The sequence below is a fragment of the Capricornis sumatraensis genome, chromosome 11, assembly GCF_032405125.1.
Source record: "Capricornis sumatraensis isolate serow.1 chromosome 11, serow.2, whole genome shotgun sequence".
Classification (NCBI taxonomy): Eukaryota; Metazoa; Chordata; class Mammalia; order Artiodactyla; family Bovidae; genus Capricornis; species Capricornis sumatraensis.
The window spans coordinates 100438534-100465842 of NC_091079.1; the positions used below are offsets into that span (position 1 = coordinate 100438534).

The 27309-nt window shown below is 44.4% G+C and overlaps 1 protein-coding gene across 1 annotated transcript in view; it reads right to left on the bottom strand.

Annotated features, from left to right (window-relative positions):
- Window positions 1–2993: 2993 nt before the first annotated feature.
- Window positions 2994–27309, bottom strand: part of MRPL13 (mitochondrial ribosomal protein L13) — a 41870-nt gene continuing 17554 nt past the window's right edge. The window contains exons 5-7 of the mRNA XM_068983999.1: window positions 25512–25598; window positions 18092–18213; window positions 2994–3151 (exon numbers count right to left, since the gene is read on the bottom strand). Coding sequence (XP_068840100.1) covers window positions 3130–3151; window positions 18092–18213; window positions 25512–25598 — 231 coding nt within the window. The 3' untranslated portion in view covers window positions 2994–3129. The remainder of the gene's footprint in view (window positions 3152–18091; window positions 18214–25511; window positions 25599–27309) is intronic.

The window sequence follows — 27309 nt, forward strand, 5'->3', positions numbered from 1 at the left end:
CCCCATCTTGTGATACAAGAAAACTCTCAGAATTTTAAACATCACAAGTTCCTAGTTTAAACAAAAATTACAGTAAAAATAGAATGCCATTTGGATAAGACATGAAGCTTGCTCGGTGGAGGTGTTGACAGCAGACAGTTGTGGCTTTTGAACCATGGAGGAGAGCTGGGAGGAACACTGTAGTTTTCCGAGCTAAATGGGAAACCAGACGTTGGTATCTGTGGCTTATCGCTCTATTTCTCGTTCCCCTGAACTGGCTTAAAACAGAAGCCCAGCTCTCCTGGCTTTGCGGCTCGCCCTTTCTCGTAGACACGCGTCTGCAGGACCCCGGCTGAGCTCGGGGGACACGCTTGCTCTCCTGCCGCAAGAGGCTAGCTAGCCTGTGTGCTCCGTCGCGCCCCACTCGTGACTTCACGGACTGCAGCCCACCAGGCTCCTCCGTCCACGGGGATTTTCCAGGCTAGAACACTGGAGTGGGTTTCCATGCCCTCTCCAGGGGATCTTCCCAACGTCTCGAGTCTCTTGCATTGGTTGGCGGATTGAGCCACCTGGGAAACCGCAGTTATCCTTAACCCATTGCAAATGAGTGCTTTTTGGTTTTCAGTTCCCCGGAAAGCAGGCGGTTATTGGAAACTTGATCAAGCTCTTAAGTGTTGTCTCTGTGTTTGTTAATGTGATTACTTTATGCCCTCTGGCTATTGCAAAATACATTTTCTCTCCTTTCAAAACTCCACAGTACTTAAGGTTTTTCCTTTTCCTTTGCTGCTTATAATCAGGACACTAACTCGTGCTTTACTGAAGAGAAATAGCAGGCAATCACATGGGTAAACAGAGAGACGGCTGTTGTGGATTGTTCTTCCGCTGGCCATTATGTTCACTGGATGGTGCTTTTCACGTTTAGCTGGTGTTACTCAATAGCATGACACTTAGCACCTGGTGAAAAACTGCACATGAGCAAACAGAATTTTGGTTTTAGTGACTTGACTCCTTATCTCTTCTAATTGGCGTGTTACAGACACACGTTGCAACCGAGTATGTCTATCAGCTTTCTTTTCCTCCCCATGATACTTGGGAGTAGAATTTCCTTCATGGAAGAGTTTGTATTTATTTTTTGTTCTCGTTTCTTCTCTTCAACCTATTTTGATATGGGCGACGATTCTAACAGCTCAGCTTGCCTTGCCCCCTCGAGTTCCCGGTCCCCTGCATGAGCTGTGAGTTTTATCTGGCTCCCTGTGTCTATGTTCTCTGAAGAAACACAGAGATGTGGCTGTTAAACTCTCAAGGATGGCAAACGGGCAGGACCGGGAGTCTGATAGCTCCTGCTTCTGAAAGCCATTTAGTACAAAAGCCTCTTTACTCTGAATGCAAAATGGAGTGAGCCCTCGAGAGCAGGAGGAATTCAGTCCAACAACATAGCCCTTCTAGGTCTACACGGGTCTGTAGGATTGGACGGCCCCTCCGCGGCCAAATGGGCTCTCACTCGGCAAGTGAGTCTCAATGCTCCTGTTGTATATTTAACACAGTGGTCCCTTGGTATCTGTGGGCGAATGGTTCCTAGGACTCCCTGTGGGTGCCAAACTCTGAAAACCCGAGTCCTTCACACTGTGGCATCAGAGGCCCCCTGCACCTGCTGGTTCTGCATCCGTGGAAGTGCAGGGCTGACGCTATGACAGGCCTGTGTCTGGGGTCAGTCATGTCCGAGTCTTTGGGACCCAAGGACTGGAGCCCACCAGGCCCCTGTGTCCACGGGTATGTGCCGGGCATAGCTCTAGGTGCCTGAGGTACACCTCTTTTGGGGATACAGAAACCCTCCCTGCGAAAGCTGCTCTAGCAGGAGCTGGGGGCTTTTTCACACCGGATCACACCCAACATCACACGTCTGAAGGAAGGGGTGGGGCTTCTTTCTGGCCCAGAGTCTGAAAGTAACTGCCACTTCCTCGTGGCAGGCCATGGTTGCTTTATTCTCGAATCTGCGATACGTACATGCTTGCTTCTCCTCCTCTAGTGGTGGCTAAGTCCATGCCTTCCGAGCCGGGCTGCCTGGACTCAAGTCCCGATCGCACCAGCAGGCCTGTGACGCGGTCAGGTCATTCACTGCCACCGTCTCAGGCCCATCTTTAAACGGGGAGGGAATCTCGTGTACAGTACTGGTTGATGTAGGAATTAATTTTATATAAAGCAGCTGTGTTCGGCCCGTTAAAGGTGCTTAACAGCGATGCTTTAGGTTTAACGTTACCGTTTCCCCCAGGTGGGCGCCAGTCACGGCTCACACAGTCACTTCTGTACCTACCGCCAGGCGCAGGTATGCATGCGCGGGTCGGCCCCAGCTCCTTTCCGCCCGCGGCAGACGGCGGGCTCTTCGCTGGGTGTGAAGGTGCAGGCAAGACGTGGCTTCTGCGCCCAGCGCCTGTATCAGGCCTAGCGTGTGTCTGCTGCATGAGCGGGAGGACTGGTCTGAAACCCGCCCCTTGACTGGCTAGGGCACACCACCATAAAAACCCCAAACGCAGGGTCTTAGCTGCTGAGTTTACAGAGGAGACTTTGCTGGACACACTGATTCCAGCGGGCCAGTCTCAGCGCCCAGGACAGAGGAGAAGAGGGGCCAGCAGGAGCTTCGTGGACACACAGCGTCGCAGGTGGCGCAGTGAGGTTTCGGGGAGCAGACACGGAGAGCAGCAAGCTCTGTGGGACACAGAAGGGGAAGCAGTGTGAGCGGAGCTCAGGCAAGCCCTGCCTAGCTGAGCTGGTAGGCCACACGCAGCAGTCCCTGAAAGGAGATGTGCGGAGGGCCTCGTCCCCGGGTGCCCAGAACCGGGAGCTGAGCTGAGGGGACGGCACTGCCGACGCTCGGCGATCACAGCTGCCGCGCGACCTGGGTCTGCTTTTCCCATTGAATGAGACACTGAACTAAGCAAGGGGCAGTTTCATTCTTACTTCCAACATTCAGATAGCACTATGCAATCAAACGATTCGATAAAGTGGCATTTTACTGTAATCTCCTAAGGAAGGGATATCCCTGCCCGACCCTCCCCGACAAGTAGGCGTCCTGTCGGAAGGCAGCTGTTGCTCCATCTTGCCTTGATGAAGGAGTTTCAAGCACCACTGTTATGTTCTGGAATTTTCTTCCTCCTACAGCCGATAGTCCTCAGGTCTGAAAGACAAAACCAGGGTTTATTTTCTTAACGACGCGTTATTTCACTTTCCCCTGCCCGATACAGGAAGATTATTCTTCCAATTTATAACGAAAGTAACTGTTCACCAAGAGATATCTCCAAATACTATGTCTGAATTTTTGGTGAAAAACATTAAGGCCAAATTACTGCAAAGTAGAATAGTTATGTGGCAATTTCCAAGTTCTTTTGAGAGTATAAATAAAGGCTCCCACGTGCCTATACATGAATGTATGTACAAATAAGCCTGAATTCAATTTCCCCAAAGCCCTTTTAATAGAAAGGATTATATAAAAAGATATGGATTTAACTAATAACAGTATATTCTGAATGAGCAAATAATTTCCCTATTTGTATTATATCATACACTAAATTTAATTTTAATATAATAGCATACAAAACAATTGTATAAACACCAGTCCTTTGGTACTTTAATTACACATACATTTATTACATATATGTATGTATATGTATATATATGGTCTTTTACTATATACATACATATGGTCTTTCCTTCATTTATGTATTTATAGGATTAATCTTAACTGACAGTTCCTTCTAGTAGTAAACTAAAACAAAGAACATTTTCAGAGATGTTAAATTTCAAAAATGGAGAAAATGAGGGAAAGGAACTTACAAAATGTAAGAAGTGTTTGTGTCTCATTATTTTTTATAGTAGTGTATTTGTGGGTATTGGATGCTTGCAGAATTTTCAGAATGAATTTAGTAGTAAGTAAACTAAATAGATATTTCTGAAACAGCTGTAAAAATATTCGATAGTTTGAGTTCCTTTAAAAAGTGAACCCTGTTTGCCCTGAAACAACTTATCTCACCCTTTCTACATTTATAGCATATTAAAAAAAAAAAAAGAAGACCAGATAGCCTGGACAGGAAGAGCAGATTCTGGTACCTAAGTAAACGAACGCCATTACACTTTAAAATTATCCAAACATGCTTCACCATCATCGTTCTGTAACAAGAAGAGAAACTGCAGCATTTTGTGGCTGTTTTTGAAATTTCTTTTCAAATGTAAAAACCGAATCCAAAGTCTGGGAAATGACAACTTGATAAACAATAGGTGGAAGGAGCTCCAAAATGTGCCCTTCTAGCCTTGCGTGCGTGACTCAATACAGTCCAAGCTCCCAGTCAAGAGACACCAGTGTCTTTTAAGACAATTTCTTCTCCCATCCAGCTGGTTCACATAATCAAAACAGGGAAGGAAGCCTAAGACTCTAACAAGGCGTCCTGACAAGGAGTTTCTACAGCTCCACCCAAAATTAAGCGTGCTCAGCCACCATCTGGTTGTTTCCACACCAAAAGCAATTCATTCGCAACGAGATGACGAAAGTGCCTTTCAGTGGGACTAAGGAGTACCCTAGGAAGCATGTGCGAAGGCTGTGACCTGCCGGGTAAGGTGAACGTGCTTCACTGTGACCTGAAGGAAAGGGGCTGACGAAGCTCGATTCTGTGACCCTGCGGAGACAGTGCAGAGGATGGAGACGAGGCCCGTCAGGACTCGGGCAGGTGAGACTTAAGAGAGGGAAGGAGGGGGCGGCGGGACCGCAGAGGAAGGGGCTGCTGCAAAAGGCCCTCCAGGGGTCACTATCAGTCTTCAGCTGAGGAACGCGGGAAACGGCAGTGCTACCTGTTTTTTCAGGAGGGGAATACAGGCAGAAGGACAGAGTTTGAAGGGAAGGAGTCTGGTTTTGTGCATGCTGTCTGGACACGGCAGGCAGCCAGTAAGCAGGATTTGGAGTTTAGGAGGAACGGGAAAGGGAAAGACATCTGAGTCTCTAACAGTCTAGGCCACAGCGCCTGAAGGCCTGACCTCCCGCGTCTCTAACCCAGACTGCAGTTCTACAGCCCCAGCAGCTGACCACGCCCGAGCCTCTAACACAGACTGCTATCCCACCTCCAACACAGACTGCTATCCCACCTCCGCAGTGGAAGCCTTTTCACCAGCTCTCCACTCTGTCAGATTCAAACGTCTCAGAAGCCCACACGTAACGAGCGTCCGTACCGGCCCCAGGCAACTGCTCCGAGTCATTCTTTCACACCCCGTCTGTCCTGGCCCCACGACCCTCCCTGCTGCTGCCCAGACAAGAACTTTCACTCCACTGGACTTGGGCACTTGGTATTTTCTGCGTTTGAAATATCTCTGACATTTCCCTGCCTGGTAGACTTGACTAACCCTGCAAAACCCACCCACAAAATCACATGTTCTGGGAAATACCACACAACTCTTCCTTTCTGAGAAAGGGCTCTTTTCCCTGAGACTGCCAGGGAACTCCATGCTTGCTTCTATTAGTTTCTCAAACTGCGCTTGCCCTACGTAAACGAGGCAACACTGCTCTGAACGTAAACAATATTTGGTGTCTCTGTAGATGACAGTGCCGGTGCTTAGAGGCCGTGAAGTACACTAACTCCCCCACAAGCACGGTTTGGTGTTACCCTCCTAGCCACACAGTGAGAAAGACTGTCATCAACCCCACATAGCTGACAAGGCGGTCCCTCAGAGGACCCCGTTCTATTCATGTGTGCCCATCACGGAAGGCACGGTCCCGATATAATCCATCTTACAAGTCCAGCAATTAGGACAGCATCCTGTGTGCTGTGAAGGCGTTAAGATACTCGTCACTGTAGGGACCACCTTGAAAACGTCCCTGCGCTCATAAGTCACCCTTTCCTCTTTCAGAATCTTTGGCAGGTGGTTAATTTGCTTGAGGTGGGGGTGGTGTGGAGAACAGTATCATGGCCAAGGGACTAGACAGTTTAGATGTTAGCAGAACGAGAAAAATCAACTTATGTGGGAGGCAATTAAAAATACTACATGGCTTCAGGAGGTACCCCCGTGGGAAGAAGGACGTGTTTGCGTTAAATGTGGTTCTGTCTTTCTCTCCGCCCACACAAAGGAAAGCAGGGACACATACAACACGCTCGGCCTGCTCACTCCCTTCCACCAAAAGCAGGCCACCCAGTACAAGGATGGGAGGGGAGGGCCACGTGCCTGAGCGCATCTCCAACTTCAGCGGGCATGCGAATCGCTTGGGTTCTTGTGAAAATGCAGATTTTGATCCAGTTAAGTCTGTAAAAGGTCGTGGCTCTGCGTTCCTAACAAGCGCCCCTGTGAGGCAGTTCTAGTCCATGGACCTCAGACCTCCCACAGAGCTATTCCTAAGACAGACGATGTGACTAAAGGTGCTGAAGAAGCACTTTCGGTAGAAATTTCTAAAGCTAAGCTGTGCCCAACAGAAAACAACACAATTCCTGATGAGCAAGAGGTGATCCCAGTGGATATACAGCATCCTTCTGGCTCTTTACCCACCAGAGGACTCTATTAATAGGCAGTTTTATGCTTTTCTGACGCAACAGTGGCTAACTATAAATTATGGTCACATCTACAGAGACTAGATACTAAAATTCCTTTGACATCTATCATCAAAGAAAGACTGACTGTAGCTTTAACTGAGTGAATGTCACCGTATTAGGGTTCTTTAAATTCTTAAACGTGTATCGGTTTGAAGCTAATATATGCACAGCAGCATGCCGCTGACCAGAGCTGAACCCTCAGGAGCTGCTCACATACTCACCCTATTTCACGGTTAGGCCTGCATGCTCTCCTCACTAGATTAGGTAGTTTTTAAAAGCGAGAAACCTGGCAACTAGTGTACTCCTTTTCAGCCTACAGATACTTAAATGCTGTCTGAAACCTTAATGAACTTTAATGAAATGGCTTGACCTTTTGCCAAATGGATGGCAGGTGATTTAGCCTGTATTAGCCATAGTTCTCTGTTTCATTGCAAACACAAAGCACGGAGTTTTCAACTAGCAAATGGTATTATACACTGGTAACACGTTTGGAAATAAGGCTTCCCAGGTGGCTCAGTGCTGCAGAATCCGCCTGCCAATGCAGGAGACGTGGGCTCGATCTCTGGTCCAGAAAGATCCCCTGGAGAGGAAACGGCAACTCACTGCAGCACTCTTGCCTGAAGAACCCCACGGACAGAGAAGCCTGCTGGATTTCAGTCCATGGAGTGGCAGAGTCAGACAGGACTTAGGGACTGAACAACAATTTGTAAATGACAACAGTTTTCATTTTACAACAGTTGAGAACCTCAGGAAAACTTTGGGAGACATTTCAAATGCTGTTACAAAAAGCTGCTGCTGCTGCTGCTAAGTCACTTCAGTCGTGTCTGACTCTGTGCGACCCCATAGACGGCAGCCCACCAGGCTCCCCCAATCCCTGGGATTCTCCAGGCAAGAACACTGGAGTGGGTTGCCATTTCCTTCATGAGCTCCTTATTGCCAAATTCAGACTTAAATTGAAGAAAGTAGGGAAAACTGCTAGACCATTCAGGTATGACCTAAATCAAATCCCTTATGATTATATAGTGGAAGTGAGAAACAGATTTAAGGGCCTAGATCTGACAGACAGAGTGCCTAATGAACTATGGAATGAGGTTTGTGACACTGTACAGGAGATAGGGATCAAGACCATCCCCATGGAAAAGAAATGCAAAAAAGCAAAATGGCTGTCTGGGGAGGCCTTACAAATAGCTGTGAAAAGAAGAGAGGTGAAAAGCAAAGGAGAAAAGGAAAGATATAAGCATGTGAATGCAGAGTTCCAAAGAATAGCAAGAAGAGATAAGAAAGCCTTCTTCAGCGATCAATGCAAAGAAATAGAGGAAAACAACAGAATGGGAAAGACTAGAGATCTCTTCAAGAAAATTAGAGATACCAAGGAAACATCTCATGCAAAGATGGGCTCGATAAAGGACAGAAATGGTCTGGACCTAACAGAAGCAGAAGATATTAAGAGGTGGCAAGAATACACGGAAGAACTGTACAAAAAAGATCTTCACGACCCAGATAATTATGATGATGTGATCACTCATCTAGAGCCAGACATCTTGGAATGTGAAGTCAAGTGGGCCTTAGAAAGCATCACTATGAACAAAGCTAGTGGAGGTGATGGAATTCCAGTTGAGCTGTTTCAAATCCTGAAAGATAATGCTGTGAAAGTGCTGCACTCAATATGCCAGCAAATTTGAAAACTCAGCAGTGGCCACAGGACTGGAAAAGGTCAGTTTTCATTCCAATCCCAAAGAAAGGCAATGTCAAAAAATGTTCAGATTACCACACAATTGCACGCATCTCACATGCTAGGAAAGTAATGCTCAACATTCTCCAAGCCAGGCTTCAGCAATACGTGAACCGTGAACTTGATGTTCAAGCTGGTTTTAGAAAAGGCAGAGGAACCAGAGATCAAATTGCCAACATCTGCTGGATCATGGAAAAAGCAAGAGAGTTCCAGAAAAACATCTATTTCTGCTTTATTGACTATGCCAAAGCCTTTGACTGTGGAAAATTCTGAGAGAGATGGGAATACCAGACTACCTAACCTGCCTCTTGAGAAATCTGTATGTAGGTCAGGAAGCAACAGTTAGAACTGGACATGGAACAACAGACTGGTTCCAAATAGGAAAAGGAGTACGTCAAGGCTGTATATTGTCACCCTGCTTATTTAACTTCTATGCAGAGTACATCATGAGAAACGCTGGACTGGAAGAAGCACAAGCTGGAATCAAGATTTCTGGGAGAAATATCAATAAGCTCAGATATGCAGATGACATCACCCTTATGGCAGAAAGTGAAGAGGAGCTAAAAAGCTTCCTGATGAAAGTGAAAGAGGAGAGCGAAAAAGTTGGCTTAAAGCTCAACATTCAGAAAATGAAGATTATGGCATCTGGTCCCATCACTTCATGGGAAATAGATGAGGAAACAGTGGAAATAGTGTCAGACTTTATTTTGGGGGGCTCCAAAATCACTGCAGATGGTGACTGCAGCCATGAAATTAAAAGATGCTTACTCCTTGGAAGAAAAGTTATGACCAACCTAGATAATATATTCAAAAGCAGAGACATTACTTTGCCGACTAAGGTCCGTCTAGTCAAGGCTATGGTTTTTCCTGTGGTCATGTATGGATGTGAGAGTTGGACTGTGAAGAAGGCTGAGCACCCAAGAATTGATGCTTTGAACTGTGGTGTTGGAGAAGACTCTTGAGAGTCCCTTGGACTGCAAGGAGATCCACCCAGTCCATTCTGAAGGAGATCAACCCTGGGATTTCTTTGGAAGGATTGATGCTAAAGCTGAAACTCCAATACTTTGGCCACCTCATGGGAAGAGTTGACTCACTGGAAAAGACTCTGATGCTGGGAGGGACTGGGGGCAGGAGGAGAAGGGGACGACCGAGGATGAGATGGCTGGTTGGCATCACGGACTCGATGGACGTGAGTCTGAGTGAACTCCGGGAGATGGTGATGGACAGGGAGGCCTGGTGTGCTGCGATTCATGGGGTCGCAGAGAGTCAGACACGACTGAGCGACTGAACTGAACTGAACTGAATGCCTGAAAGTGAAAAGTGAAAGTGAAGTCGCTCAGTCATGTCTGACCCTCAGTGACCCCGTGGACTGCAGCCTTCGAGGCTCCTCCGCCCATGGCATTTTCCAGGCAAGAGTACTGGAGTGTGGTGCCATTGCTTTCTCCGGTTATCAAAAGCTAATACCTATTAATTCTTAATGGAAAGTTATTGACAGAAATAAAACTTAATTAACTTAGCAGGATCTTTTCTTTATATATGTAATACAAAGTATCCAAAACTGGGGACACCAGAGTTGCACCGAAGCAGACTGTTGAGAGAAAATTTAGTTTACTAGAGGCATTAAGCAATATTTAAATAAACAACAAAGACCAACATTTCAATTCATCACACAATGAATTAAAAGTCAATTCCTCTTTAAGGGAGGTAAGAGTCCACTCATTCAGTCTCCTTCAACCAAGATGCCTGAGCATCGGGTCCACGGTGGGCGCTGGAAACGGCAGAGAGCGAGACGCAGCCCGTCTTTAGAGAGAGTTTAACAGAGGGAGACACACACACTGAGCTCTGAAGAGAAAGCGGAAAGTCTGATGTTCTCATATACGTACTTAGGGTTTACTTGGGAGATTAATGAATCTTCAAAGAATTTGCCTATGCAAGACTTTAATTCATTTTCTAAAGTGTGCTAAACTTTCATAGGTATTCAGTGCTTTACAGCCACAACTCACTTAGAACTTAATACTTGTCACCAGCAGAAAACTGACTTTAAAAGCAACGTAGCTTTCCACAATATTACTTTTTTCGAATGAAGACACAAAGGCCTGTGGGAGCTGTAGAAAATATCCTATGGTGCTTGTGACTGCTTGGGCATCTAAACTCATACCGCAGCTCACATGGTTCCCCATTTGCTCTAGCAAATCCCTTACCACACGTATCCTTATGGGAAACACTAGCTGCCGCGTGTCAAATTACACAAGCACGACACCGTCGCTCGTTACAATGGAGCCGACGCCTCTCACAGATGCAGACACTCACGTCCAGTACACAGGACGCGAAGAGACCAACACATCTGCATCACCTGAAACTGGGGACACTGCTATGAAGGAAGCTTCTGAGTTCAGGAGAAATCTTTTTGGAAATTTTAGCTTTCATTGTAAAATGGCAGGAAAAAATGCATTTGGTTTTTTAATACATTGAAAAAGCTATAAAACACATGGTTTATATTGTAGTTCAAATAGAGATACAATAGTATTCATCCCATTATGATGCATTTATTTTCCAAAGGAAAAATAGCATTCAAATTTCTGTTGTAAATTCATGAAACTGAGTATAACTTAAGTGTAATAAATTTCAAAAATATTTTACTGTCCTTTAGGCTTTATATCTCTTCACTTCTAAATAATAAGTAAAATGCTTACTCCAAGAGAAGTTAAAAGACTAGGATAAAATCTGGACAGTGACAAATCTTAAGAGATACAAATGGTCAGGCTGACAGAGTTTTTTAAGTCACTTTCACTGGAAGAATGGAATTATTTAGAATAAACCATCCCAGGAAATCTGGGATCCCAGTTCACATTCCTTGAACTGAAGATGTCAGCTGTACAGGTAACAGGCAAAGCAACGGTGCGCCAGACTCATTCACCCAGACACTGAACCACCAGCCTGAGCAGAAGATGTTCAATGGGAATGCTTTTGAAACTAAACTCACTTTTAAGCACAATGGAATACTGCTCAGCTGTAAAAAGGATGAAACACTGCCATCTGCAGCAACATGGGTGGACCTAGAGATGATCACACGAAGCAAAGACAAATGTCACATGACATCACTTGCGTCTGGAATCTAAAAATGACACACATGAACTTGTCTGCAAAATGGAAAGAGACTCAGACACGGAAAGCAAACTTAGGGTAACCAAAGGGGAAAGGGGGTGTGAATTAGGAGGCCAGGGTTGACACACACACTGCGCTGTGTGCTCACTCAGGTGTGCCCGACGCTGCAACCCGTGGACTGCAGCCCGCCAGGCTCCTTGTCCAAGGGATTCTCCAGGCAAGAACCCTGGAGTGGGCACCATGCCCTCCTCCAGGGGATCTTCCCGACCCAGGGGCTGAACCCAGGTCTCCCGCACTGCAGGCGGGTCCCTTACCAGCCGAGCCACAGGGAAACCCATGTACACACTTCTATGTGAAACAGATAATCAACAGGGACCTGCCGTATGGCGCAGGGAACCCGACTCCGTACTCTGTGATAGCCTGCACAGGGAAAGAACCTGAACAGGAACAGGCGTGTGTGCGTGTAACTGAATCAGTCTGCTGCACGCCGGAAACTGGCACAGCACTGCGAACGAGCTACAGCGGGAGTGAAAAGAGAAAGGGAAGGCCTCAGGCCTGCCTGACTCTGCGACCCGTGGACTGCAGCCCGCCAGGCTCCTCCGTCCGTGGGATTCTCCAGGCAAGAACACTGAAGCGGGCAGCCATGCCCTCCTCCAGGGGATCTTCCCGACCCAGGGGCTGAACCCAGGTCTCCTGCATTGCAAGCAGAGGCTTTAACCTCTGAGCTATGAACTATGCTCCAATACAAAAAAAGATTGTTTGAGTTCTTTAAGAATCAATTTTTTTTCAATCAAAATGAATAGGAATTATTGTTGCACTCAACTGTCACTTTTAGGGCACAGCTCTCTTGGCTAGGGGATATAAATGATTTGGTTTTGGTTTCTTACACAGAGACTGCTTTTTATTTTAGCAACCAGTCCTAATGTGTTCCTATCCAAAAGAACAGTATAGTTTAGAAGGCTTGATTTGAGCAAAATTCAGGACTGGAAATGTTGAGGTCTATGGTTTGAGCCAATGCTGAGCTGGTTGAAAGGATGGAAAAGCTGGAACATGAACTTGCTCCCCGAGCCCAGCCAATAGCTTCTGACTGTGGAGAGCAGCAAAGTTAAGTTAAATCTTGCAGGGAAACGCCACATGACTGAACTAGCACATAGTTATGGAAAATCTTGAAGATGCCCAGATACCAGCTCCTCATGGGTTCTGAAAAGGTAAAACTCCTCTCCACTGTCTTAAATAAGTCTCTGATCTGAAGCACATGTTCATAAAGCCATAGGTGGAATTATTATTATTTTTTAATGGGCAGATTTGGGGGATGAACAGCTTTCACACGGAGGGCGAGCAGAAAGCTCACATCCCTGCCTCCTCCAGGACTGCCCACTGCCTGGACGGGATGCTTACCAGGCCCCTCTGCCGCGCTTTCACTCCTGGCTCTGTCTTCCTTTCTACAGAGCTGGATGGACGAACCGTTAAACTGCCTTAGTCTAACCCTGCTTCCAGCAAAGACGACTGCAGGGCCCGTCACCCTGGCAGCCTCCCCCGGCCCAGGCTCGCTTCTGAGGGCGCTCTGTGGGCAGTGTCAGACCAGGGGCTGGGTTCTCATCCCACAGTCTGTCTTTAAGCATTCACGGAGGCTGAGACTTTCCACAGTTAGCTTCTCTGCAAAGGTGGGGGCTATGCTTAAAATAAAGCATTACGGATTTAACGGGTGAGGAGTAAAAAAACACATTTCTTTTTTGGTTTTGTTTCATCATTCTGTGGATACTGTGAAGCAATTCAAGTTGAAATTTTCCTTACAGCTAGTTTCTTCCAAAGAAAAGCTCTCCTACAGAATTTTGAAAAACTGAAAATTAAAAAAGTTTCAAATGAAACAAGTTTTATTTTTACCCTACATAATGAAAAATTTCCATTACAGTGACAGCATTATAATTTCCATGATTGTTGTGGTTTTGTAACGTGTTGGCAAAACCTCAATGATCCTGGAAATAATTATTGACAATTAAAATAAGCTGACCGTTTGAAAGCTACAGTCTCAGGCAACTGAACTGTGAGAGGAGACAGTGCTATTTTTTCCTGAGAAATAAGTTCTAAGTGCAAGCCCTACAATCACCATGTTCATACGGCGAATGCGTAAGGAGACGCAAAATATATCTCTATAGCATGCTCGGACATAACATTCTCTGACACAGTTTCTATATCCATGAGATGTAAAAAATACTAATACACCAAGGATATACACTGATTTAACTGGGGTGCATGGATGACACCTCTCATCTGAGAAAATGGCTTTAGTCATATGACACATTTAGAGTTTCCTCATAAATATCAGTTTCTTTCCATCTTGTATACCATTGTTTTAAAAATAAACAACCAGCATAAGAAAATCGAGAGTATGCTGAAGTTAGCCCTGAGGGAATGTAACTTTTTAAGTGATTTAAAATGATTAGCTATTCAATTAATACAATTTTGTTAGTCACCTACTGGGTGACTTGGTTTCAAGGTCATCCAAAGCTTAGTCTGACAACTGTTATTGCTGCTCAAAAGATTTCCATCTCTACCAGAAAAGCTGAAGAGCTCACACTGAACCAAAAGCTCATGACAGTTGCAATTACAAAGTGTGCATTCTTATACTATAAATGTGTTAGGTTTTATTGCTCGGGAAACAGAAACCAGAGCTAGCTACTGTCGTGTCTATTTATTTACGGTGCAATCTAGGGACATTCGTTCCAGTGAAGTCTCTGCAGGTTACCTGTCATATCTATCCTGAATAATTTCCAATTACTACATTCCAAAGGAAGATTATATTCTTGCCTTAGCTATTTGGGGTGGAACAAAAGCATATTTTAAGTTGGTTCCTTCTCTAAAAGGAGAAAAAAATTTTTTTCTCATGAAAGCCAATCCCTTAGTAATGGGGAATCCCATTTTGAAGGATTGCATGGTGTGTCAAATATTTTAATCATGATCCTAACATATATCCTATTGTACACTTGAACTTTATTAAGTAGTAAACAACTAAAACAGCCCATTAAAGCAGTCACTAGCCACATGAGGGGCCTCCCTGCTGGCTCGGTGGTCAAGAACCCGCCTGCAATGCAGGAGACGGGGGTGGGGAAGGTCCCCTGGAGAAGGAGGTGGCAACCCCCTCCAGTGTTCTCGCCCGGGAAATCCCATGGAGAGAGGAGCCTGGTGGGCTACAGTCCACGGGGTCGCAAAAGAGACACGACTTAGCAACTGAACAACAAGAAGCCACGTGAGGCCACTAAAACTTAAGTTACATACGTAAACTTAAAAATTCAATTCTGAGACACACTAGCCACAGTGTAAGCACTCCAGTCACAGAAGCCAGCAGCTACTGCACTAGCTCAGCTATGCATCAACGTGAAAAGTCCATCAGACAGCCCTGACCTAAGAGCACCTGTTTCGTAGGCAATACGTTTTTGGTTGATATATGTATAAAATGTATATATATATTTTTCCTGGTCATAAGCATTCCGTGACTTAAAGAAAAAAATCAGACTTGGTGTCAGCTCTAATACTGAGAAGAATAACTGCTGGACAGGCTAACACCTGTATGCTGTAGCTGCAGGGAGTGCACACTTTAGAGATAACAGACACCGTGTGGCAGTGGTGGGGAGGCCACACCCGACTAAAGCTCACAGGGAAGCCTGGTGTCCGATGCGTGTTCCTGCCACAGGGAAACCTGGATGGGAAGAAGGGGCAGGAAAGTCCATCCCAGAACAACAACTGAAACATGGGTCAGGCGGCTCCAAGTTTCACCAAAAGTCTCCTTAAAATAATTCTAGAAAAGCCCTTTCTACTTCCCTTAATGTAAAGAAGGCACTCAGTCACCTTCTAGCTTGTTTTAAATGAGCCAGGACATTAGCGATAAAACCAGCAGTCTGAACAGTGACTGAGTGCAGTTTGCTGTGGGCGGTTGTTACGGCGTCACGCTGGTGTGGCTCACTGAGGGCACACTGCGGAGCGCGCACGACACGCGTGGCCACAGGCGTGATGCGTGTGTGGTCACGCAGCTGAAGAGCGCCTTCGGTGTCTCCAGTCTCTAAAAAGACCTGCTTCCCATCTTGGCAAGAATTATGACAGGGTTTCTGTAAGAAGATCAGGTACAAGATATTTAGATCTACAGAATAAAACTGGTATCGTATCTTACAGCCACTGAAGATCATGGCTTGTGGGGAAAAAATCTTGTAATCGGGAAAACATGCAATGACACCATATTTCGCGCAAAATCATGATTCCCCAAGTTGGTAAAACATTCAAACCCACACAAGCAGCGCAGAGACTAACACGGAGAACCAGGAGGCGAGCACACCAGAATGCTGAGTGTGGTGGTGTTTCTTGCTTATGTTTACACCGTATTTTTATTTTCTGCGATGAACATTTAGTAAGGCCCCCAAATTAAAACATTTTTTTCAACTGAGTGCCTGAGTCTGCTTTTTCCAGAGTTATAACGTTTGAAGTAAATGTTGTCTATGTTACATGTAGTCTATTTTATTGTGAATTTTTAGTAAAGAAAAGGTTTCAGACTGGTAAATTTAAGCTAATAAATGATTTCTAGACGTTAAGGATTAAATTGTGGCAAATTCCACATCTCCTTTAAAGAACTTTTACAAATGTTAACATCTTCCTAGAAAAATGTTCTATGTTTATGTGGGCTGAGTTTTAAGGATAAATAATATAACTTCTATGTAGTTTAGGAAAAGGCAGATTGGATATGTCTTTACTAAATGACCATGCAAATCTCTAAGAACAACTTAAAATGATTTTTCCTAAAATATAAATTTCATGAAAGTATCAATAGCTTCACATCTTCTCAAGATTATTTCTAACCTCATTTATAAAACCTGATAAAAAAGACACTCTATCTCTTCATTTATTCATTCAGTAAGTGTTTGCTGAGTGCCTACTTGATGGGTCAGTCACCGTGATCGATGCTAACCAGACAACATACAGGTCCCCACGGAGTCTAGTGAGGGATGACAGCAAACACAATCACGTGCGTGTTTAATGCATGAGATTAAATACAGTAAAATAACTCATTCTTTTATAACAAGACCCAATGCAGGTGAAAGAAGGTGTTAAAAGGTTTCACCGTCTGAATCCCCTGTGGCATCTATCAGCCACACAGCACGTGGTATAAACTCAGCAGCAGTCTGTAAACTGAATGGCGTAACTGCTTTAATGGTGATCCGTCCCACGCGTGTCCTACTGCTTACTGCAGTCTCTTCCACAGCAGAGAGTGCTAATAATATTTGTTGAAAACCACAATGAAAGTTTGCTTTTGTGGAAAGAACACAGGATTGGAATTAGTTCCACATTCAGGCTGTACTACAATTAGCCAGACCTCCGACTCAGTCTTACACAGGAATGACACATTCCTCTTACTGGCGAGAGAATTACATACGACGCATGTAAACCATCTAGCAGCGTGCTGGGCGCTTTGAAAGTATTAATATAACTGATCACTAATAATACTATTTTGCTCATTATTTGCAGACTTTATAAATAAAGGTGAACCTTGAAATAAGTCAGCAGTCAAAAACATTTAAAACAGAATAAAGACTTGTGTGTGCCAAGAGTGAAATTATATACACACACAATGATTAGATCAAGGATTAGATTCCTGGGCACACTATTAATTCTGGGAAAACAAATTTTCACAAACCTACCTGGCCAAAGGGCCAATCGAGAGACACAGATCTTCAGAGTGCACTGGGTAAGTATCCTGGGGGAAATGTGTGGTTCTCTCCAGACCTGTGCAAATTCTGTGAGCCTTTCTGAGCCCTGTCATGTGAGGGACTGTTCGGGCTGCTGCGGCTGCAGTGATGAGCAGATGCAGCCCTTGCTCTCCAGGAGGTAAGTGGAGCGACAGAGCTGCCTGGCAGGTCCCATGGCAGAAGACGGCGGGGCACAGTCTGCTCCTGCAGTTCAGGTGAGGCCCCTCTGAGACAGACGTCTGCGCTAATGCCCAAAGAATGGGTGAGAGTCACCCGTGGAGGAGGTAAGGGGCACGCTGGTTTAGGCAGAGGTGACAGCAGGAAGTCCTGGAAGAGCTAACCGGCACACAAGGGTTGCCAGTTCTGCACAGGCTGCTACTGAGGGCCCAGCACTGTGAAGGGAGGAGAACGTGAGCTGAGGAGGTGACGAAGAGCCAGGCAAAGCCGCCTAGAGACGGCGAGACGGGAGTTGTGTGTGAGACCTGAGCAGGCTTCTGGCCACAGGCAGGAGACGCTGCATGGGGGAGGAGAGCATCGTTTCTTCTCTTATTCCTCTACTTGGGCAGGCTGTGAAAGCGTCCAGAACGGACGACTCTCATTGGATCGCACTCTTGGCTTAGTGAAGCAACCCCCGGAAATGGAGAATTACTCGGTTTTAGGTAAAGACAATTCAGTTTCATTTCAAGAGACTATAATCAATCCAAGTTATGCTATCCCAAACAAAATATCTGATAATTTATAGGCCCCTATGAACATCCTTGCACTTACCTAGCAAAGTCTTAAGACTTTGAGACTTTTGGTTCTACCATCTACAGCTAGAGTTTATTTGTAGGGAAAAGCTGCAAAAAGTATCCAAGGGAGTGAAAAAAGTTCGTTACTTCCCACCTTCAAGGACCTTATCATTTGGATAAGGAAATAGGAAACACTAAACTCAGGTTAAAAAGACAATAAAAACAAAGATGGGAAGGAAAAGAAAGACTCACGGAGACCAAACTCTCGGAAAAGCCTCTATTTCTTCTTGTGTGTACTCATCTAGACGTCTGGGCACTTTTCGTGGTTGAGGAAGCTCTTCTGTTAAATTCTTAAGAATACCTTCTGGTATATCCTAGATAAAACAAAAATTTAGGCTTAATTTTCTTAAAATCTATTCTGCGTCATTGATTAGTGATTCTTGTGTAAGTGTGTTAAGTCACTCAGTCGTGTCTGACTCTGCAGTCCCACAGACTGCAGCCCGCCAGGCGCCTCTGTCCATGGAATTCTCCAGGCAAGAATACTGGAGCGGGTAGCCATTCTCTTCTCAAGGGGATCTTCCTGACCCAGGGGTCAAATCTAAGTCCCCTTTATTGCAGGCAGGTGCTTTACCCTCTGAGCCACCAGGGAAGCCCTTAGTAATTCTTAGTGAGTATTAAGAAATAATAAACAGAAGACTGTTTACAATAACACATTTTATATTTTAACCTTGACAAACATTTCTAATGATAAGTCAGACATCTTCAGTTTTGACAAGTATCTGGCCACTAAATTCTACTTTTTCTGAATATTGTTTAATTCTTTCCTCCTCCTTTCAACAGCAAAGCAGCACTGCCTTGGGTCACCCTCATAATGTCTCATCTGATGACTGTTTGCACAAGGCCTATTGCTTCCAGTGCCACAACCTTTTTCAATTTAATGCTTCATGTTTTTGCCAAAAAAAAACCTTTCAAAAATGAAAATCTGCTGGATCCTCGAGTCATTTAGCCAGCAAGCATTTACTGAACTCCTTCTATGAACCAGAAATTGTGCTAGGGGCTGATATAGAAAGAAAAATCAAAAGATTCTGGCTTCTAAAGGCTTCCGATTTTTAAGAAGTTACTCCTTGGCTAAGAATCTCTCCGGATGCAGCTCTAACTCCTGAGCCACACTAGTGTGCTCACTCCCAGCCCCCTCCAACTTCCCTTCTCCACAAGTGCCCGCGGCTCTGAGCAAGCCCCCTCCAGCCACTCATGCACTGGTCTATGCTGAAACCCCGTGCCTCTACTCACGGCGCCTTCCAGAGTGTTCAGAAAAACAAAAGGAAAGAAAGGTAAGCGTGAAAAAGTGTGAACCCGAGTAAACGGAGAGCAGACCACAGAGTAAAGCACGTATTTGAGAGGCATCTTGAGAGAACTGCACCAAACAGGGGATAAGACGAAGAGCAGGGATAACCGAAAGAACTGGCCTTTGTATTGTGCTCCTGGAACAGAAGTAAGGCAAAGGAATCACACTGTGGATCTGAATGATGGGTTAATTCAGGAGAGGCTATTGAAGGAACAGCAAGATACCAGTACAGAGGTGTCCTATGGGCATTTCCACAGGGACTGCAGATATAATTACCTCTTTTCAGTTTTAGTGTGCTAACCGTTCTCAAAAAACAGGATAATTATATATTTGTCTGCAGAGAGCGATAGCATAATTGGGAATCAAATGTCTAGGCAAGCACACGGCATCAAACAAGTTACTCAAGTTTGTCTTAAGAATCAAAATACAATTTAAAAATAGTTTCAAAGGATCACAGACCTCTTACACTGTAAGCTGATTCTAAAACCCAATATGCCAAAAATTTAAAGATTTTTTTTTTTTTTAAACTTAAAATGACTTTCAAGTTATGGTTTGGGTAGGCTGGGTCACTTTCAACATACATAAAGCCACAATAAACATTACTCACAATTGTTTCTTCACTGAAAAGCATTTGAAAACCATTTAACTTTCCTTGCCCAGCATATTCAAATACACAAGTGTAAGCACACAGAACCAGAATGAGCAAAGGATGCCCAGACACGTTAGCTATTGTTAATTACTCCATCTTTACTTAATAAGGAAGTCTATCTGCCAGCTCGGTATTCATGAAAATGCATGAACATTTCACACTTCTGTGGAAAACTACTAAAAAAATCCTTAGATCACATTTGCAAAGACAATTTTAACACTGCCAACTGCTCATTCAGCATAGAGAATTTAGAACCTAGTGTGTTTCTGCTAAGTGTTTGCTGAACTGAATAGAATTTTGACTGAAATGAGCTTACCAAATTTCACCACTATTAAGGAATCCACTGAAAGAATGGACAAAAACCAGTGTGCAGTTAGGGATGGAGATGCTGAGTGAAGTGGAAGCAGAAAGGTGGGGAAGTGCTCCTTTAACGCACGCAGGGAAGGGCGCCCTCACGGGCCAACCGAGGGTGTTATCAGAGTTTCCCTCTCTGTGATGATGCCTTCTGCAGAGCGGGTGGTTAGCTGAAGAGGGAAATGAGGAAAATAAAAGCAGAAAACAGAAGCATGGGCCGCGGGCTGGGGGCGGGGTGGGGGGGGGAAGGCGATCATTCACAGGTTTCCCCCTTCTTGCTTTCCTGTCTGTTTCCTGGCCGCGCCTCGCAGCCAGCAGGATCTCAGTTCCCCAACCAGGGATCCATCCCGGGCTCTGGGCTCTGGAGCTGAGCTCTTGAACCTGGGCTCTGGGCAGTGGAGGCAGAGTCCTAACCTCCAGGCTGCCAGGGGAGTCCCAGTTTACGCAATTTTTAAGAGAATTTCTAATCTACAGAAAAGTTGTGAAAATGAGTGAACTAATCTAGCCTTCACCTAAATTCACTAATTGTTAAAATACAACATGATTGCTTTCTATCTATTCATAAGCACATATACACCAAACACTCTTTTTGACTGTAACATTTGAGAGTTGTCTGCCAATATTTCATCCCTAAATATTTCAGCATATATATCTTCTAAATATAAGAACTGTTTCTGACGTAATCACATTACATATTCATGTTCAGGAAAACTAACACTGATGAAACAACTTAGCAAAGGAGAAAAGGAAAGATATAAGCATCTGAATGCAGAGTTCCAAAGAACTAAGAAAGCCTTCCTCAGCGATCAATGCAAAGAAATAGAGGAAAACAACAGAATGGGAAAGACTAGAGATCTCTTCAAGAAAGTTAGAGATACCAAGGGAACATTTCATGCAAAGATGGGCTCGATAAAGGACAGAAGTGGTATGGACCTAACAGAAGCAGAAGATATTAAGAAGAGGTGGCAAGAATACACAGAAGAACTGTACAAAAAAGATCTTCATGACCCAGATAATCACGATGGTGTGATAACTCATCTAGAGCCAGACATCCTGGAATGGGAAGTCAAGCGGGCCTTAGAAAGCATCACTACTAACAAAGCTAGAGGAGGTGACGGAATTCCAGTGGAGCTATTTCAAATCCTGAAAGATGATGCTGTGAAAGTGCTGCACTCAATATGCCAGCAAATTTGGAAAACTCAGCAGTGGCCACAGGACTGGAAAAGGTCAGTTTTCATTCCAATCCCAAAGAAAGGCAAGGCCAAAGAATGCTCAAACTACGGCACAATTGCACTTATCTCACATGCTAGTAAAGTAATGCTCAAAATTCTCCAAGCCAGGCTTCAACAATATGTGAAACGTGAGCTTCCTGATGTTCAAGCTGGTTTTAGAAAAGGCAGAGGAACCAGAGATCAAATTGCCAACATCCGCTGGATCATCGAAAAAGCAAGAGAGTTCCAGAAAAACATCTATTTCTGGTTTATTGACTATGCCAAAGCCTTTGACTGTGTGAATCACAATAAACTGTGGAAAATTCTGAAAGAGATGGGAATACCAGACCACCTGACCTGCCTCTTGAGAAATCTGTATGCAGGTCAGGAAGCAACAGTTAGAACTGGACATGGAACAACAGACTGGTTCCAAATAGGAAAAGGAGTGTGTCAAGGCTGTATATTGTCACCCTGCTTATTTAACTTATATGCAGAGTACATCATGAGAAACGCTGGACTGGAAGAAACACAAGCTGGAATCAGGATTGCCGGGAGAAATATCAATCACCTCAGATATGCAGATGACATCACCCTTATGGCAGAAAGTGAAGAGGAGCTAAAAAGCCTCTTGATGAAAGTGAAAGTGGAGAGTGAAAAACTTGGCTTAAAGCTCAACATTCAGAAAACGAAGATCATGGCATCCGGTCCCATCACTTCATGGGAAATAGATGGGGAAACAGTGGAAACTGTCAGACTTTATTTTGGGGGACTCCAAAATCACTGCAGATGGTGACTGCAGCCATGGAATTAAAAGATGCTTACTCCTTGGAAGAAAAGTTATGACCAACCTAGACAGCATATTCAAAAGCAGAGACATTACTTTGCCGACTAAGGTCCGTCTAGTCAAGGCTATGGTTTTTCCTGTGGTCATGCATGGATGTGAGAGTTGGACTGTGAAGAAAGCTGAGCGCCCCAGAATTGATGCGTTTGAACTGTGGTGTTGGAGAAGACTCTTGAGAGTCCCTTGGACTGAAAGGAGATCAACCCTGGGATTTCTTTGGAAGGACTGATGCTGAAGCTGAAACTCCAGTACTTTGGCCACCAAATGTGAAGAGTTGACTCATTGGAAAAGACTCTGATGCTGGGAGGGATTGGGGGCAGGAGAAGTGGATGACCGAGGATGAGATGGCTGGATGGCATCACGGACTCGATGGATGTGAGTCTGAGTGAACTCCGGAAGATGGTGATGGACAGGGAGGCCTGGAGTGCTGTGATTCATGGGGTCACAAAGAGTCGGACACGACTGAGCGACTGAACTGAACAGTGAGTGTATACACACACACACACACACACACACACACACACACACACAGAGTACATATTCAAATTTCCCAGAGTGGTCTAATGAAGTCCTATGTAGCTTTCTTTTTCTGCTCCAAGGTCAAGTGTCACAGGCTACAGCTATTATGTTACTATGTTGTTTAACATGCATGATGCATTCTTTAGTCTAGTTTCCTTTGACTGGAAGACTTTCCCTGGTTTATCTGTCTCTTAGGAAATTAATTTCGAAGCGGCCAGTCCAACTGTGTTGCAGAATATCCTCTTTCCTTTGGATTTTTGAGCTGTTTCCTCATGATCAGATTCAGGGTAAACATTTCTGGCAGGACCCTATATAGTTTATGCTGGGTCTTCAGTGCCTCATTCGAAGTAGGAGGCGTACAACATCAGTTTATCCCACACTGATGATAAATTTAATGTCTTGGTTACGGGTGGTGGTTGACCAGATGCCTTTAACGTAGAAGAATCTTTTCCCTTTTTAAATAGTTCTCTGTGGCATGTGTTGAAAGTGTTTTGAAACTCTGTGAATATCCTGTTCTGCAACGTTTAACTCAATGGATATACGATACTCTGATGATGGTGGGTTTTCTAATTCAGTATTATTTTCTACATGGTTTAGACGACATTCTTCTCTAAAGAAGAGCTCTTCCTTCTCGAAAAAGAAGGGAAATTACAATAAGTTAAAAATAATTTTTGGACTAGCATTGTGGGCTCATAGATTTCTGTTTTCTACTCAAAGTAATCCATCATTACGCCCATTCATTTCAAGGCTCACAGTCCCGCATTTGTTCAGTGGGCACCACTTCAAGTTGCCTTCTGTGCTGATATTTCTCCATCTTTGAGCACTGACTTACTTTCTGTTACTTATTATTTTGCTATTATGAATAATGCAGAAATAATAACCTTGTACATGTGTGTACTCCAAAATAAATTTTTTTGTTCCAGACCTAGCATCAACTACTTCTCTAAGAATCACATTCCTTTTAATATGGAATAGCACTTAGAAAACACAGTCTGAGAACTAGTTCTGCTTACTTCTATTGGTACTGGCATTTATTTTTTTAATATATAAAATCTTGATTCTTTATGCAAAAAGATATACGTGTGTGTGTGTGAACATATACATGTATAAATGCCTGCAAAAGGTAGTATGCTACCTATATCCTTTTCCACCTTGCTCTTTCTCACTTAATAATGTATCTTGGAAAGCATTACTTACCAAGTCACAATGGTATCTGGCATTCCTTTTTGTATAATTGTGCTACTCAACTGAACAGATGTAGCATAACTTAGCCAATTTCCTACGCACAAGCGTTTGTTTATGTCCATTACTATTACGGATAGTATGGAAACAGTAATCTTGTCTATGTGCCTCTTCGGGGCAGCCTGCTGTAAACAAGGCTGCTGGACCAAGCAGGAACCTCCTCACATATGTCTGTGTTACCTGCCGCCTCGCCCCTGGAGTCCTCGTGGGCTGCGCCGCTTCGCACTGCTGCCCACAGCGTCTGAGCGCCCGTTTCCTCGTGGCCATGATGGTAAAATGTGTTGTCAAGCTTTTGAAAATTTAGCAAAATCCGTTTTTGGGGAAATGGGCTCATTTATTCATTTGAGTAATTTACACCAAAACCCATCTACCTTGATAACTGGGAAAAATGACATTACTGTTTTCTTTGTCCCTTTTAGAAATCATGGTTGCTAAAAATAAGTGAAAGTACAATCAGAAACAGGTTTAAAGTTCTTTTAATTTCATGCCCAAGGTCATTTATCCTTACATGATGATACTACTCCCACGCTTGTTACCTCACAGGTAAAACGAACGGGGGAAATTATTCTACTCATTCATGCAAAGCAAAGCTAACAATTACCACTTAGGTAAAAGTCTGAATAATTTACTTATGCATTATTTAAGCTAACAATAGAACCTACAAGTGCCTTGAATAGCTGATAGAACTTGATATTCTGGAATGAATTCTATATTATTCTTTTACTAGGAACTATAAGGACAATTATAACCCGTAATATTGATACCGACTAGTACTTACTGTTCCAGGGCCTGGTCTAAGTACCTAAACAATGTTGTTTCATCTAATTCTTACACAATCTTATGACGCAGGTGCAATTACTACACCCATTTCACCGACGAGAAAACAGATAATAATGGCCACGAAGTCAGTAAATGGAGGGACATGTATTCAAACCCAGGCAGTCTGAGTCTAGAGCCTGGACTCAACTATTTCCTATAGAACTTCTAGTGTTTATATTATACTGGAGAGAAGAGCTAAGTACTCATACCAGTATAATAGTCATGAATAAAACTGTCTTTTTATTTTCAAGTTCTTTTTAGCTGAACAAGTTCTGAGTAGGAACAAGGACTCTGAAGTTATATCATGGGAACTAATTAGCAATCAAAGCCAAGCTATTTGTCTATGATTCATAGAAGCTAGACAGGTCACAAAAGAGCACACTGAATTCATGCTTCTCTGTAGTTCATGGCATTCCCTATGAGAACCCTCAGGTAAACGGGGCTCTGAGTATAGCTCCTTGTTCTAAAAAAGCAGCTATTAAAATGAAATATGGATCTTAGAGTTTTGATTTTTAGTTTGACGATGGTTCACTTTATGATTTAAAACAGAAGCAATTGTTTTTGTAGTGTAGTTACTATAAAAGGCAAAAAATATTTCAAAAGTCGACATAAAATTACTGAAAACAAAACAATTATTTTAAAATGAGAAAATATTTAATTAAAAATTTAATAAAGGATCTTCGAGGACTTACTTCATCTGGGAAAAGGTGCAACCTCTGCATCAGAGTTCTTCTGTGAAGGTTTTTTGGGAGCATGCCATAAATAGCTAGTTTTACAATCTGAAAAACAGATACACGGAGCACTCAGTAAGAACCACGTGATGGGAATATAAACACAGTAAGAGATGTGAGGAAGAGCAGTGGGCTAAGACTCTGTGAACACGAAAGGAACAAAACTGAGGCCCAAGCAATGCGTGGCCACAATAAAAAAAGAACTTCTGTTATTTTGTACATTACCATCTTCTTTTAAATCTGTTTAGCTGTATTTAGAAAAAGGGGGAAAAAAAGGAAGACATTAAGAAAACCTGTGTACGTGTTGATTTTAGATGGAATAAAAAGAAATTCTCTACGCTTATACAAGAGCTTGTGGGCCAAATAATCTATTACATACAGGTTACAGCAGATCCTGCTAAGTCGCTTCAGTCGTGTCTGACTCTGTGCGACCCCACAGACAGCAGCCCACCAGGCTCCCCTGTCCCTGGGATTCTCCAGGCAAGAACACTGGAGTGGGTTGCCATTTCCTTCTCCAGTGCAGGAAAGTGAGAAGTGAAAGTGAAGTTGCTCAGTCGTGTCCGACTCTTAGCAACCCCATGGATTGCAGCCCACCAGGCTCCTCTGTCCATGGGATTTTCCAGGCAAGAGTACTGGAGTGGGGTGCCACTGCCTTCTCCAACAGCAGATCCTAGGGAGGTTTAATCCCGTTTCCCGAGGTGCGTGATCAGGAAACTGCCAGTGAATGAACTCAGCCGGACCACACCATCCTGAGGCTGACTCTAAGTCACAAATCTAGAACAAAGGGAATGGTGAGCGTTCACTGAGAACTCACACGTGTACAGGGGCCACTGCATTAGATTTGTTATCTTGTTTATGTTACTAAGTTCCACTTCACAGACGAGGAAACAAACTCAGTGAGGTTACAGAACCCACCCTATTGGAATTCAAACCAGAGAGGCCTACTCCCAGGACAGACACATCACACATGCAAACACACTTAACAATGTGTTTCTCTCTGTCACTTATCAAGAAGACCAGGACCCTTCACCTGTCATACCCGCTCCCAAGAGGGCAAACCACGCTTCCTGTGACTCGCTTTCCTGCCTGTTAGGTCACCATCACGGTTTGCCTGCTGTTTAAGCCCTCTTTCAGGCTGTGCCAGGTCTCCGTCGCGGCGCTCACTCCAGCTGAGACGAGCAGGGGCTTCTGGGCTTGCGGCACTGGCTCCTCCTGGTGCAGAGAGCAGGCTCCAGGGCCTGTGGGCTCTGCAGCTGTGGCGCACGGGCTGAGCTGCCCCATAGCACGTGGGGTCTCCCTGCCCAGTGATGGAACCCAAGGCCCCTGCGCTGGCAGGCGGGTTCGTACACACGAGCCCACCAGGGGAGTCCAAGGCGTCCTCAGCGCTGCCCTGGGTGCGGCTCTGCGTGCGTGTCAGCCTGCGCTCTATAACCTCCCGTGGGCCTCCTGGCGTGTATGTAGTGTGCGCAGACACACTGCGTGAGCTGCATGAAACGACTGAGAGACATCTGGAGAGGCAAGCTGACTTTCCTCCTCTGCACTCATATTTCAAGGACATAATCCGGCATGTATTAAACTAATCCCACTGAGACAGTACGTGTTACAATGGGACTGCACTGCAGAGGATTCCCTTATCCTTTTATTTTCTCATCAAATCAGACTACAAAGCCTCAATATGTATAAATGCTAACGCCACCCCACGTATATTTCCCATCTGTTTTCTATGTTAGTGCTGCTAAGGCTTTATATCCTAGAGACT